The sequence below is a fragment of the Haliotis rufescens genome, unplaced genomic scaffold, assembly GCF_023055435.1.
Source record: "Haliotis rufescens isolate VD_foot unplaced genomic scaffold, xgHalRufe1.0.p SCAF_7, whole genome shotgun sequence".
Classification (NCBI taxonomy): Eukaryota; Metazoa; Mollusca; class Gastropoda; order Lepetellida; family Haliotidae; genus Haliotis; species Haliotis rufescens.
The window spans coordinates 30,670,663-30,685,424 of NW_025964361.1; the positions used below are offsets into that span (position 1 = coordinate 30,670,663).

Genomic DNA, 14,762 nt, shown 5'->3' on the forward strand with positions numbered 1-14,762 from the left:
GGAAATCCATGAAAACAGATATTGTCAAAGATACAGGGATAAAATTAGGAATGATTGATGAATGGCTTCTCTCTGTACACCATGTGCGCCAATGTCTAATTAACAACAGTTAAAACGCTTTGCATTCAATACGTGGTACAGGTATCGTACGTCGCCTGGTGTCAGCAGTTTATTTATAGGGTTTTCACTGCTGTTTTGACTTTTGAACCCAATGGAATCTGTGTTTCCGCAAATGATCAAGACTAGTTGTTCTCTGGCTTCAAAGTTTAATAGTTCAATGTGACAGATGAAACTACTTTAGGCAATTTACTGCTTCCTGTCATTAGTTCTATCGTCCCCTATTCTGACACATTGAACATGACTATTGACTGTAGGTTGTTAGCACTGCAGTTTAAACAAGTCACGATGACGATTGCTAAGCTCCGCGCTGTAGCTACCGTGTTTTACTTGATGTTAATAACGGGCCTTGATATGGTAGAACAAAAACATAATGACACAGATTCCTGCATGCTAAGAATAAAAGAAAACGAAAGTCGCGTTCGCGTCGAAGTGGCAAGAGAGATGAGGGAAGAGATGAAAAACGAAGTGAAGTCGCAGTTCAAGCGATTTCAACTCTCAAGGAATAAGAGGGCACAACGACAGGGGGAAGTGGATTTGTCAAATGAGGTTCGAGTTCTCGAGGCTGCTCTCTTAGAGTGCACCGTGCTTGTTGTTGCAACTTCTACGACATGTCGGATAGGGAAGTCCACGATGACAAACACGTCAGTAAAACCAGGTTAGTCTTGTATTACAGGTGAACAATGAAAAGCAACCCCCTTATGACGTGTTTCAGATGGCACATATTATATATTTGTCTGCCTCTCAATAAGAAGTTACATATTATTTCGTTCCGTAGTGTCGTGTCCAGGTGGGTTTGTGAGATTTGAAGACCACTGCTACTTACTGTCACTGGAAGAAAACAACTGGACTACTGCAAGAACTACATGTCGTATCATGGGTGCCGACCTCGTCTCCATCAATACACAAGCTGAGAACGACTTTCTGGTCTCAGCAATAAAGAAATGTAAGTACTGGCATCAAGACATAATGGTTTGGTTTGTATGTTGTTGAAAGCCGCACTCAGCAATATTCCAGCTATATGACGGTGGTCTGTTAGTAATCGAGTCTCGACCAGAAAATCCAATGATTGATATCATGAAGATCGACCTACGGGATACGATAACATGCATCAAATCAAGTCAGCGAGTCTGACCACCCGATCCCATTAGTCGCCTCTTACGACAAGCATGGGTTGCTGAAGACCTATTCTATCCGGATCTTCACGGGTCCAAGACATAATGCAGGTAGTGGCGTTTCAATTTATCATGTATTGAAGTATCCAGTAGGCAGAAGCTTCATTCGATACATGATAAATTGAATCACCACTACTTACACCAGACATAATGCAAGTAGAGGTGTTTCAATTTATCATGTATCGAATGAAGCTTCTGTGTACTGAATGCTTCTCAAAAGACAATAAATCCACCAACAAAATATGAATACTTCAAAATTGATAGTGATTCATGAACACATGTAGATCCGAGTTTGAATTGTGAGAGGCGTCTACTGGGATTGAGTTGTTTGGCTTGCTGACTAGGTTGATGCATGCCATCGACTCTTATTGCGTAGGTCGATGTGCATGATGCAATCACTGGATTGTCTTGTCCATCCTAGATTATTTACAGATCACCGCCATATAACTGGTGTATTTTTAAGTGCGGCGTTATACAAGCGAAACAAACATTAACGCATACTTTTGGCATAATTGGAATCCACGATTGTGTCGCTCTTACTAACATATTTCAACTGTTCACCGTCACCGTGAGTTTATGGCCTTCCTTGCGTCAAGATGAGATAATTGAAAGAAAAAGGAATGGGCAAGAGATAGACAGCCTTATGGGCACTAGTTGTGCACCCCTCCCTGCTAATCTGTTTCTGTGTGCTTAAAAGTAGAAATAGGAATTTCTGCCTGGATTGTCAAATCAAAACAAGGCAATTTCGGTCAAGAAGTTTCACCTGAGCTTTAGGTATATCGTTGCTCTGATATCTTTAAATAATGGTCAAATAGCCTATCCCCGTCAATTAAATTTACCCTGATGATCGTAGTGTAATAAGATATTGTAACATTCCTTTGGAAATCTGTAATTTAGCATCTTTAGTAATTTAAACCATTTTAATAGCCTTTATGTGAGCGTCTATGTACAGTGGGCATCGTTCACATTTACCGTAGACGATAACATTTGGAGTGCAAGGCTTAACACCAAGAAACTTCCTACAGTCATATAATGAATCTTTTCGACTGCATCAATAACTTTTAATCCACAATTTTCCGGAGAGAGTCACTTGATTCTTAGTCAGTGGTTGTTTTATCAGTATTTCGTAAAGCTTTAAAAACGTTGGACATGTTGACTACACTTTAACGATTTCTCTCAAAACTTTGTTCAATCATTAAACCCTTAGGGTTACACATGGTCCAGTTGTCGAAGGCACCACAGTTTGTTGTGCTGATTTGGCTGTAGGATACGCTGGCCATTAGTTCGAATTTCCGATTGGCACCGAGCCTTGTAATTACCATATCCGTTACCAGTCGTTCGTAATTCCAGATTTCCCACCGGGAACCGGAGGATATATATTCTGGCTTGGGATGATCTATGTAGGCGGAAAGAACATGTGGGCTGATGGCACTGAGGTGGGCTTCACTGACTGGATTCCATCGCCGTTACCTTCCTGTAAGGGCGAACCGTGTAAGGCATATATTACAACGTATCGTTCAACCTACAAGTGGAGTGGTGGACAAAAGAAGTATGTACACTTTTCTATTTGTGAGAAGGATGCAGCCTAGAGAAGGAGCAGAAGGTTCCTCTATAGTAAATCATAAACACATGCTCAAGATGCAGTCGGATTCGGACAATCGACTTTGCTTGTCGCACAGATTTCTTGTGGCCATGGAAAGGGATGTGTCTATTGTACTTAGAGCTGTAGCAAATGGCAACGCTATATTAGAAGGATGCGTCCCAGAGGAAGGTTCTTCTCTTCAGTGGGTGTTTTGTGCTTAAGGCTAAAGAAAAAGAAATTGAATTTTAGGTGTTGTTGATATTTCGACGAGTATCGTTGTTGACGGAAACGTCCAGTGTCCAGCGGTGTTGTCACGTTTTCCTGCTCCGAGTGCCGTCCGAAAGCAAGTCCGAAGGGTGTGGCGTAAACGTGTGGAGCAGGGATCTGATCACAAATTGTTTTCAACAGTGCATCTCGTTTGCCAACTTCATTGTGGGACGCAGATAATACACCGCATGCACACATATCACGTTGTAATATGAAGCCATGTGCTAGACCTACATGGTGACTACACCTTGATCGGCACTTGTTATGAACTGTTCTCCTGTGTCTGTAGGATGATTTCATGAATGATAGGAAAGAGCTCAGCGAATATCACTTTCAAAGGCAGCAGATAAAGGACCCATGAAGATTCGGGTTAGAAGTGGGCTTCAGCAAACCATGCTTGTCGTAAGAGGCGTCTAACGGGATCGGGTGGTCATGCTCGCTGATGCGTGTCATCGTATCCCAAATTTGTGGACCGATGTTCATGGTGTCAAACACTTGATTGTCTGGTCCAGACTCTATTATATACAGGCTGTTCGCATATTGATGGAGTTCTGCGTTAAACAACAAACAAACAATCAAACAAAGAAATTGGCCGATGTTTTGGTATATTGAATGTCAATGTGTCGGTAACACAAGCGGTGAAGCGTCCTGCTCCACACATACATGTCTTGTGGGTATTCACACGGGTGTACGTCTTTCTGGTTACAAATCGCCTTAACCACCTATCGTAATGTGCGTGTAATTTCTACAGAATGGGTGATTTTGGTGATGTGTCTGGTGATCAAGCTGACACACTGACATAACGGAAATACTGTTCAAAGCAGTGTTAAAACCTCCTCACTCACGACCAATGGACGCTTGTCTTGAAATTTGACCAATATAGGTGTAACATGCAGTGTGAATGTAGCACATAGAAATACTGTGTTAGCCAAAGACAAGAGTGGGTGAATGACAATGAAAACAATAGTGCCACATGCACTCGCACGTGGAACAACATGGACAGCGAATTCAGACGCAGAAATGCGCACACACAAACACACCACACATGGACATTAAAATGAGACAAACACGGGAACGAGCATGGGCATAAACAATTTATGTAAAAAATTTTTTTAAAGATTTTTGTCACTAAAGGGCACTTACATTAACCGGAAAGAACGGACATAACCAATTACATGGCAATTGTCCTCGTGGACGGTCATGACTAAACATAATCACATCCACTTAATGTTTAATGACTTCATTGACGCCCACGATGATCCGAGTTCGTACACAATGAGTGAAAACCACAATTGAGTTTTGGAATTACGGAAAACCTAAAAAAGGCATACACAATTCCAATTCAATGTGTTACTTAATTGTTAGATTTATTGATTGCAAATACATTACACAGGCCTAGCAAAAATAACACCAGAGAGCAAATAAACTGTGTGTTAATGTACACAGTAACCATAAAGTTTGACCAAGGTGAGCTTAGGCCATACCGTGGCAAATGGTAGCGTTGACAACTTGGGAATTCCATAGTTTGGTTGATCTCGGTTGGTTTTCTTTGGTAAACGTGAATTAAACAGTAGGGTACTTACTTACACATGTATCTTCAGATCGAAAGCTAGAACAATCTCATTAAAATCAAATCTTAGTTCTCGCTATCGCTAAACAAAGATCTGAGGACATCCCATAAGGGTCACGTCAGAACGACCTTTCATCCGACCAATCAAAGCGTCGCTTACCAGATCATGAAAGTGGCAGTCGGAATGTGATTTCTAAACATGCAACCTCGAAAACGTTAAAACGGGGTATTCCGAACGACAGTTACGGCCCGTACGACTGATTCCGTCAAAATTATCGTCTGTCTCTCGCTTCCTTAGGATAAACATTTGAACGGAGGAGGGGTTGCACAGTACGTGGGAAGCACTGCCATACAATCGTAACCACATATTAGACATTCCGGATTGTTCTTTTGTTCAGTTTTCAAAATTTTAATCGAGAACTGTGTCAACATATTTTTCAAGCGTATTCTGAAATGGAAGTCGCCCGGTTGAAACAAGTGCCGTTAAGCTCGAGAAAGCTGCTTTCTAATTGGATGATGTCGACTTCTTGTTCTTCGTTTCAGTGGTCGGTCAAAGTTCGCGAAAGGTCGTTCTGACGTGACCCGTAATGGGATGACCTCAGATCTTTGTTTAGCGGCAGCGAGAACTTAGATCTGATTTTAGTGAGATTGACGCTAGAATCGTCAGCTTTTGGTCAGCGAATAGGGTCAGAAGATGGTAAAGTTACGGTAAAACGAAATACTTCACTCAGAAACACTGACCAATAGGAAATTCATGTTCAGTTAATGCGTAACGCACCTTTTACGCCTAAAGCTGCCTTGTACATGTGAAGCTAGTCGTTAGCTAGACTAGTTATTTTACGCGTACAGCGATTTTTTACGAGTAAAGGTGGTGGTTTTATGCGTAAAGCTAAATTCATTGGGCGTAAATATGTTAACCGATGAAAAATAAATGCACCATTATACGTAACACACTTGGCTGTGAACATTCCAAGGGCACCAGGGGAAGTGTTTTGTGTTATACCATTTAAAACAATCACGCTATTCCCAAGTCACAACGGGGTAGATGGGGCCCAAATGAGACACTGTATTTTGCCCACGGTAATGACATTTCGACCCAGGCTATTGCATCTCTATACCAAAACCACAGCTTCACAGGGTAGTCGCCTTGACGAGTGCTCAGGTCCACACTGTAGTTATAGTTTTACACTTGATGATGATAGTGAGCCTTGATGCCGTAGAACAAGAACAAAACGACACAGCAGGCACATATAGTGTGTGCAACATTTAAACACAATGCCCTCGAAATGCCCAAATGGACAATAAGATGGTCGTGTGTAAGCAAGTAACATTAATGTCATTAAGATGTCATTTAAAGACGAATATACATAACAATTAAACAATGTGAAAATTGATATGTAGTAATTGTGGTATGTTTGGTTGTGTATGAAGAATCAACTTCATGTACCGCTGCGACTCCCAATGATATCACGGAAGTCTTGATGAAGTATAATTCTGGCGGTCTTTTCACGAAGCTGTCTTAGCGATAAGACTGGCGTAAATGTGTCATAGCGAAAAACGTCTTAGCTAAGTCTATTCTCGAAGCTGTCTAAGCGCTAAGTTATCTTAAGTTTAAGACAAAAACTAAGACGGGGTCTGACCTGTCGTAAACCTGTCTTAGGTATCCATCATGGCGTCCTACCTATTGCTCGGACTTCTCGACAGAGAAAAGCAATCAACCCTAACACATTCCGGGAAGAAAATATTCCGTGACAGGAGTCGGCTGGACACGCAAGATGACACGCAGCTTATATCCAGATATAGGCTAAATCGGCATGCCATCATGCAAATTAATGCGAGTGTGGGGTCCTACCTCGAACGAACGACCAAGCGTAATTCTGGCCCTCTGCATAGTTTTGCATGTATCATTGTGTCATTTAATTAATATTCAGTTGGATGTCGGTGTATATATTACTGAAATTTATTTGCTATTCCTTCTCTGTCGTGTAGCTTCTCTCTATATCTTCTCTAATTATGGCGGTGGTCGGGTACAATGTGTGAAGCTCATTACTGATGTCCCCCGCTGGGATATTGCTGGAATATTGCCCAAAGTGGGCACTCTTATCATGTCAATCCGATTTATTGTGAAAGGTAAGGTGAAATAAAAATAGCTTCATTTAGTAGTGCTGGTTTCGTGAGATTTGAAGACCACTGCTACATACTAGAACTGGATAAAACCCCAAACTGGGGCTCTGCAAGAAGCTGAGTGCCGACCTCGTGTCTATCATACAGAAGCTGAGAACGACTTTCTGATGGCGAAAATATAGGAATGTAAGTACGGACGTCATGGCCTTATGCAAGTTGACGAAGCTGTCTTTTCATGTGTCCCTCTGTATGGCCAGACCTTATGTCTGCTTATGGTTTCACAGTTCAGTCCGTGACCTTTCAGCCTTTTTTGTTTGTATTTCGAAAAAGAGAAGAACTTGAGTCACATTTTAATCGTTAGTTGTGACGTGTTAGTACTATATCCGCGCTCATGGGTTTCATAACGTCTAAGAAGCTTCTATAGGTTCTATAACAAAGATACTGTTAATGTAGGCGTACATCGCTTATCACCAACTCATTAGTTCCATAATCTACACTTACGAAGGTCATTCCCATTGTGAACTGCTGTTAGACTTGAGCGTCTATAAAAGGAACATGAAGATATTTTCAAATGGATATGTTGTGATCAGTTAAAGACTACCCGACTGGCCATGCCGAGATAAAACTGGAATACTGTTCAAAGCGGCGTTAAATAGTTGACGCTATGTACATTCGACACGTAGCAGGGTAACGTGTTTGTGTCCTTCCATTTAAAAGAATTACAATATTCTAAAGTGATATTTAACGCCAGTAAATGGCCAACTGCGAAACACTGTATTGCCCACAATAATGACCTGGGTGAATGCTGTCATCTAAAATTACTTACATAATAAACGACTTCCTGTAATTAGATATATCCCTCCCGTATAAAAGCATACACACAAACTGACATTTGGACACCACAGCTTCACAGAGTAGTCGCGATGACGAGTGCTAAGCTCCACTCTGCAGCCGTTGTTTTATACTTGATGTTGATAGCGAGCCTAGATGCCACAGAACACAAACAAAATGACACAGATTCATGCATTCTGAGGCTAAAAGAGAACGAAAGTCGCGTCCGCTCGGATGTGATAAAAGAGTTGAAGGAAGAAATAAAAGAGGTATTTAAGTCTCAGTTTAAGCGATTTGAGCTCCTAAAGAATGAGGTTGCTGTTGAAAAGGCACGACAGCGTGTGATGGAGGAGAAGGTGGATTTTTCATATGAGGGCGTTCAGAAACTCGAGTCTGCTCTCTCACAATGCACAGTGATTACAGCAACTCCTATCACGGTCGCAAACACCACCACCACCACCACCACCACCACTACGACGACGACGACAACTACAGCAAAACCAGGTAAGGTACATATTGTGTATACAATAATTAAGCGACCCGTAAAGATCCGGGGTAGAATAGGTCTTCAGCAACCAATGCTTGCCGTAAAAGGTGACTCTGCTTGTCGTAAAAGGCGACTAACGGGATCGTTTGGTCAGGCTCGCTGACTTGGATGATGCATGTCATCGATCCCAATTGCGTGGATCGATGCTCATGATATTAATCACTGGATTGTCTGGTCCAGTGCGGCGTTAAACAACAAAGCAACCAACCAACCAATAATTAAGCGCACATATGGAACAATAATTCAAGATGGTCGTGTGTTAGCAAATGTCTTAAGGCTTCTGTTCACTGTGACATTAAAGGACAAATGTACACAAAAATTAAACAATGCGAAATTTGATATTTAGTAATTGTATGATGTGACAACAAGTCATGTTATATTTTGTTGTGTATTGTGATATTTGTAATGACTTCAAATTTGACTTTTAGGTACCACTGCGACAGCCAATAGTATCAGGGTAATCATGATGAAATACAGTTGTGGCCCTATGCACAGTCAGTTATATATGCATCATTGTGTTATTTAATTAACATGCAGAGGGAATGTCTGTTTATACATTTCTGAAATTTACTTTCTGAAATTTACTTTGCTATTCCTTCTCTACCCTGTAGCTTCTCCATCTGTCTTCTCTAATTATGTCAATCCCATTTATTGTGGAAAGGTGAAAGAAACTTAATTTCATTTTGTAGATTTGTGTGCAGCTGGTTTTGTGAGATTTGAAGACCACTGCTACATACTGGAACTGGATAAAACCAGCTGGGCTTCTGCAAGAAGTAGATGTCGTATCATGGGTGCCGACCTCGTCTCTATCAATACACAAGCTGAGAACGACTTTCTGTTGGCTCAAATAAAGGAATGTAAGTACGGACGTCATGTCCTAATGCAAGTTGACGAAGTTGTGTTTTCATTTGTTCCTCTGTATGGCCAGACCATATGTCGTCTTATGTTTTCACAGTTCAATCCAAAATGCCCGAATTCCTTCTCAATCCTTCCTATCCCTAAAATTAAATACTGGACATTTTCTGGGACTTAGAAGACGCACAGGTGGCCCAGTTGTCTAAGTTGGCTCAATTCATTAAACTGAGTTGCGTCCAGTTGCTGTGTTAGGATGTGCTGATCCTGGGTTCGAATCTCATGTTCGCGATCGTTAGTTATGATTTGTTAGTACCATATCCGCGCTCGTGGGTTTCACCAAAGGTTAAGAAGCTGCCAATCGGTACGAGAACGAAATTATTGTTGAAAGAAGCGTTAATCCCATATCACTAACTAACTTGTGCCTGAAACAATAGGGCAACTTATTTCATCAACTGCAATTATGAAAGGCATTACCACTTGAGCCGCTGTTAGACTTGAACGTCGATCAAAGGAGCTTTCATATATTTGTAAAAAGAATATGTTGAGATCGGTTATATGTAATTTCAGACTTCCCGCCTGACCAGAAGACTAATGCTTATTTCTGGATGGGAATGATGCATGTTGGCGGAAAGTACACGTGGCCTGACGGCACTGAGGTGGGCTTCACTGACTGGCTTTCGGCAGGGGAACCAAACTGTATGGATGGGAACTGCAAAGCATTCATTACAACATACGACTATGCATACAAGTGGGAGGATGCCCGAAGTAGTTATGACTTCTACTCTATCTGTGAGAAGGATGTTGCCTAGAGAAAGGAACGGAAGATACCTCTCTTCAGGGAGTGTTTTGTACTGTAAAGCTAAGGCAAATAAAACTATTTAGTTTTCTGTAATGTTATTTCTATTTGCATACTTTATTCCATGGTTGTATGTCAATACAATTTTTACGAAACTCCCACCAATTTCCTTTACATAGTGTTCGTGAAATCAGAATGACACACACACTCGTGTGGTCGTTTCATTAGCATCCACGCATTATGCTTATTCTTCTATGCTGACCCAAATCGAGAAACAAACAGTGTCAATCGTCATCACTGATGATAGCATGTGATATCATCATCTTGCTTTACATCATGGCATATAACGTCAACAATATGTGGAAAACGTCAAAAAATATATATATATTTTTCCGAATTGTTACTTCTACCAGGGAGTCTATATGTCTTTGTATGGTGTCCCTGCTTATACATACTCAAGCTTGCTGACGCACGAACGCACACACACACACACACACACACACACACACACACACACACACACAAACACACACACAAACACACACACAAACACACACACACAGACTTTCGACGGATTTTCTGTTAGTTGTAACGATAATAAAAATAATGTTATGAGAGGATAAGAGAATAATTTGGACGAAATGTGGGTTCTTTGGTAGACATACAAAATCTTGTCAACATTTTGATAATTGTTTCATGGTATAGCATTTAAATTCGAATTCGTGGGCTCATCATTTTCATCCCCAAAGAGATGGAATAATGAATAAATAATGACAAACTTCATAGTTATACAGTGCCGGGTTCCAGCATTTGCTCAAAGGCGCTTAGTCAAAGGTTCTGCAGAAGAGAACTAGTTTTAGATGTTTAGTCCATGCCACAGTAATGGCGAGAGATCTGTCTCCGTAGTTAGCTGTGCTGGTTAATGGTACAGTGACTTGTCGTGATGTTGACGGTCTCAGAGCTCGCTTTGGTTGGTACCAGTAGAGAAGATCATTGACTGTGGCTTTGGGAATCTCATACTAATTGACAAAGGTAGGGTGAGTAAGTCAAATTTGAAGTCATTACAAATATCACAATACACACCTTCATTCACAGTGGCTGGATTTCATTCCTGTGATAGTTAAGGTTAATAGTGTAATCACGTGATTAACAATCCGTTGATCTACAACATATTACGACAAGGTGACACTCTGACTCATTACATCAAAAATAAAGCATGAACATCTCTGTCACAGTACACTATTGAACACATCTACCTAACTCTTTACCGTGAAGGTTTTGCAAGGAATATCGGGGTATCAATAATACCTCCATAAAGTAAGTAGTACTGGTGTACATATGGACAGTTGTAATATATTTGCAACATGCTTTCATTTTTAACAGTTTCCAGGAGGAAATATTTTATCAATATGGTATGTACATGTATGTGTCATCAACGGTATTCGGAAAACCCCCCAGTGAAACATAAATTAACATAACATGAATTTCAATAAAACTGTCAGTATATTTGCATTGGTCTCCTAACACAACCGTTGTAAGAAAATTATCGATGTTGTTTGATGTAGTTAAATAAGTCGATTTTAAAGATAAGATCGGGAAGAGTTACTTCGAAGAGTTACTGCGTTGCTGCAGCGAGTCAGCGTAGGTACGTTGAAGACACTAGATGATGGAAAACAGCCTGGGGAATGAGGTTTCAAATGTCAACCAAAGATCAGCCCAAATGAGCTGGTTCTAGACCTGTCGTGGGCTTCGATACATCTCATCCCATGCATGTTCTATGGGGGGAGACGTTTGGCGGAACAGCCGGTCATGACAGTACAGGATGATAAAGCTGTCATCTAAAAATATTTGATATCATTTACAATCTCATATCATTACTTCTATCGTCCCTCATATTCCACAACGAAACTCACGCTTTAACCAAGACTATGGGGTGCAGAAGGTTACACCACAGCTATATATAGTATTTGCGATAACGAGTGCTGAACTCCAAGCTGAAGTATTATACATGATGTTGCTAGTGAGCCTTGATGCCATGGAACATCACCAAACGACACAGATTCGTGCATTCTGAGGGTAAAATAGAACGAATGTCACGTTCGCGCGAAAGTGATAAAACAGTTGAAGGAAGAGATGAAAGAGGAATTAAAGTCTCAACACAAGCTCCTGAAGAATGGGGTTGCTGTGGAGAGACAGCGGTTGACAGAGAAGGTGACTTTGCCTTTGACTTTGTCATATGAGGGACTACAGAAACCCGAGGCTGCTCTCTCACCGTGCACGGTGATTACAGCAACCCATATCACAGTCGCAAACACCACTACTACAACCACATTACTAAACTACCGGGCAAAAGAAAGTTTTCACCGACTTCACTTGACCAAACACCGAAAACAAAGGCATATGTGAGATTTATGATGATTAATTCATAAACAAAAATCATTTTCCATGAATTAGAATGTTAATGCATTGTAATGCCGATATTGCATTCTCCGCAATACACAAAGAAAGAGTCAAGGGGTCCAAATTAAAAATTACACAAATCAGAGTTCATTGAAAAAGTGCATGAAGAGTCCATTAATGACACAGTAGTCAGGTAACACGTCATCAATAGCCAGTGTGACCACCCTGGGCATCCATGCACGCCAACACACGCCTCCTCATTGACGTCGTCAGTCGGCGGATAAAAATATAACGTCAACAGGAATCCTGTTCCATAAGTTCAATAGAGTCTGTTCAAGTTCCTGTCGGTTCGCTGGAGGCGGTACATGTTGTCTCAGCTGACGATCAAGATGATCACAGAGATGTTCAATGGGGTTCATGTCTGGAGAACAAGGTGGCCAGGGCAATACGTTGACGTTAACGTTGTTCAGGTAATCTTGAACAACTAGGGCGGTGTGAGGCCTTGCGTTGTCTTGTTGCAAAATTAATCCTCTTGGCTGATGTTGAATAAAGGGCACCACAACAGGTCTCATCGCTGAGCGTTCAGGTTTCCTCGGATGATAACCAGCCGTGTTGTAATCTGGACACAAATGCCTCCCCATACCATGACGCCTCCACCTCCAAACGGGTGAACTTCTCTAATGCAATTTGGCGCCAGTCGCTCTCCCCTTCGTCGAAAAACTCGAACTCTGCCATCGTTCCTGAACAGACAGAACTGACTTTCATCTGTAAAGAGCACTCTCGCCCAGTCACGTCGCTGCCACCGACGTACAGTTCGTGCCCATTGCAGTCTGCGTTTGCGGTGTAGACAGGTCAAGGCCATTCCACAGAAGGGTCGGTAGGCTCATATACCAGCCGTACGAAGTCGTCGAAGGACTGTTCGTCTGCTGATGGCATGCCCTAGTGCTGTTGCCGCCGTTGACGTCGCCGTCACACATCTGTTTCGGGGGTGAATCTGCCGGATGTAGCGGTCTTCGGCCGGTGTTGACACACTCGGTCTTCCCGATCTTGGCCGGTCTTGAGTCTGTCCTGTCTGTTGGTAGCGGATTATCAACTTGCTGATGGTGGTCTGGGAGCAGTTGATAGTTCTGGCTATCTGACGTTGAGTAGTCCCCATATTGGCCATACCGATCACTCTGTCTCGTTGCGCGTGTGTAAGTCCGGGCATATTCTTGGTGTTTTTTTGCTACCTGAATGCCTGCTCTGTCCAACGGCGGTATTTATGCCACAATCACGCACGTGCATTTGGACCAATGTCTCAAAATCACGTTTTGCACGTTTTCAACAATGCATGATTTGGAAAGCTGCGTTCGAAAATGTGCGTTGTGGTTGTGGTCATGTTACATTTGGGCGAATGTTTTCAGAGGGGGTTCAAACCTGTACCACCTTTTTTGCTTTTTATACAACTATTTTGCTCAGGTGGACAATAATTCAACATGTATGCAATGTCATAATGTGTAAGTACATATTGACAGGTTCTTTCTTAAAGGGCAGTTTTCTCCACTGTAGTTTGGGAGATCCACACAAATCTTAAACCTTGTTCTCGCCACAAAGAACATGTAACATAATCATTATTGTTGTAATTATTATTATCACCTAAACAGCCCTTAACCGCAAGGTAACTACACTGTTCCCAAATCTGTTTTCTCAAACCACGTTCTATGTAATAAATGCTTAGCAGCTTAAGTAAATATATATATATATATATATATATATATATATATATATATATATATGATACTATCTCCTTAAAGACGAAGGGCCTCTTAATTGTGTAACTAAATTACTGAGAACCACATGCTTGCCGTAAAAGGCGACTATGCTTGTCGTAAAAGGCGAGTAACGGGATCGGGTGGTCAGGCTCACTGACTTGGTTGATGCATGTCATCGATCCCAATTGCGTGGATCGATGCTCATGATATCAATCACTGGATTGTCTGGTCCAGACTCGATTATTTACAGACCGCCGTCATGTAGCTGGAATATTGCTGAGTGCGACGTTAAACAACAAAGCAACCAACCAACTGAGAACCACTTTCTGGTGGTAAGGAATGTAAGTACGGCAGTCATGTCCTGATGCAAGTTGACGAAGCTGTCTTTTCATGTGTTCCTATGACTTAAAAGAGCATGTGTCTACTTCTAGTTTCATAGTTTAATCCGTGTCCCTTTAACCTCCCGTTGGTGTATTTCGAAAAAGAGGAGATATGTAAATAACTCATATCATATGTTCGCCCCGATTACGATCGTTGGTAATGATTTGTTAGTACCATATCCGTGCTCATGGGAATTACAACGTCTATGAGGCTTTCAATTGGTGCTAGAACGAAACTACTGTTAAATGAAGCATTAATCACATATCACCAAATCACTAATTCCATAATCTGCAATTATGAAAGCCATGCCCATGTGAACTGCTGTTAGAATTGAACGTGGCGATATTTTGTACAATGGGTGTATTG

General features: G+C 41.5%; 2 protein-coding genes across 2 annotated transcripts; both read left to right on the forward strand.

Annotated features, from left to right (window-relative positions):
• The first annotated feature begins 331 nt into the window (after positions 1-331).
• On the forward strand, positions 332-3,557 carry LOC124148088 (low affinity immunoglobulin epsilon Fc receptor-like). Its single transcript, XM_046519026.2, has 3 exons — positions 332-775; positions 896-1,063; positions 2,643-3,557. Exons 1-3 carry the CDS (start codon positions 358-360, stop codon positions 2,879-2,881), a joined length of 825 nt encoding a protein of 274 aa, XP_046374982.1. The 5' UTR covers positions 332-357; the 3' UTR covers positions 2,882-3,557.
• Positions 3,558-7,716: 4,159 nt separating this feature from the next.
• Positions 7,717-9,955, forward strand: LOC124148089 (macrophage mannose receptor 1-like). The gene is made up of 3 exons (XM_046519027.2): positions 7,717-8,170; positions 8,903-9,070; positions 9,636-9,955. The coding sequence occupies exons 1-3, from the start codon at positions 7,759-7,761 to the stop codon at positions 9,875-9,877; spliced, it is 822 nt and encodes a 273-aa protein (XP_046374983.2). The 5' UTR covers positions 7,717-7,758; the 3' UTR covers positions 9,878-9,955.
• Positions 9,956-14,762: the final 4,807 nt, after the last annotated feature.

Coding starts and splice junctions, on each gene's coding strand:
- LOC124148089 (XM_046519027.2), top strand. CDS start 7,759: ATGACGAGTGCTAAGCTCCACTCTGCAGCCGTTGTTTTATACTTGATG. Junction 8,171..8,902: donor GACAACTACAGCAAAACCAG/GTAAGGTACATA, acceptor TTCATTTTGTAG/ATTTGTGTGCAGCTGGTTTT. Junction 9,071..9,635: donor GTTGGCTCAAATAAAGGAAT/GTAAGTACGGAC, acceptor ATGTAATTTCAG/ACTTCCCGCCTGACCAGAAG.
- LOC124148088 (XM_046519026.2), top strand. CDS start 358: ATGACTATTGACTGTAGGTTGTTAGCACTGCAGTTTAAACAAGTCACG. Junction 776..895: donor AAACACGTCAGTAAAACCAG/GTTAGTCTTGTA, acceptor TTCGTTCCGTAG/TGTCGTGTCCAGGTGGGTTT. Junction 1,064..2,642: donor GGTCTCAGCAATAAAGAAAT/GTAAGTACTGGC, acceptor TCGTAATTCCAG/ATTTCCCACCGGGAACCGGA.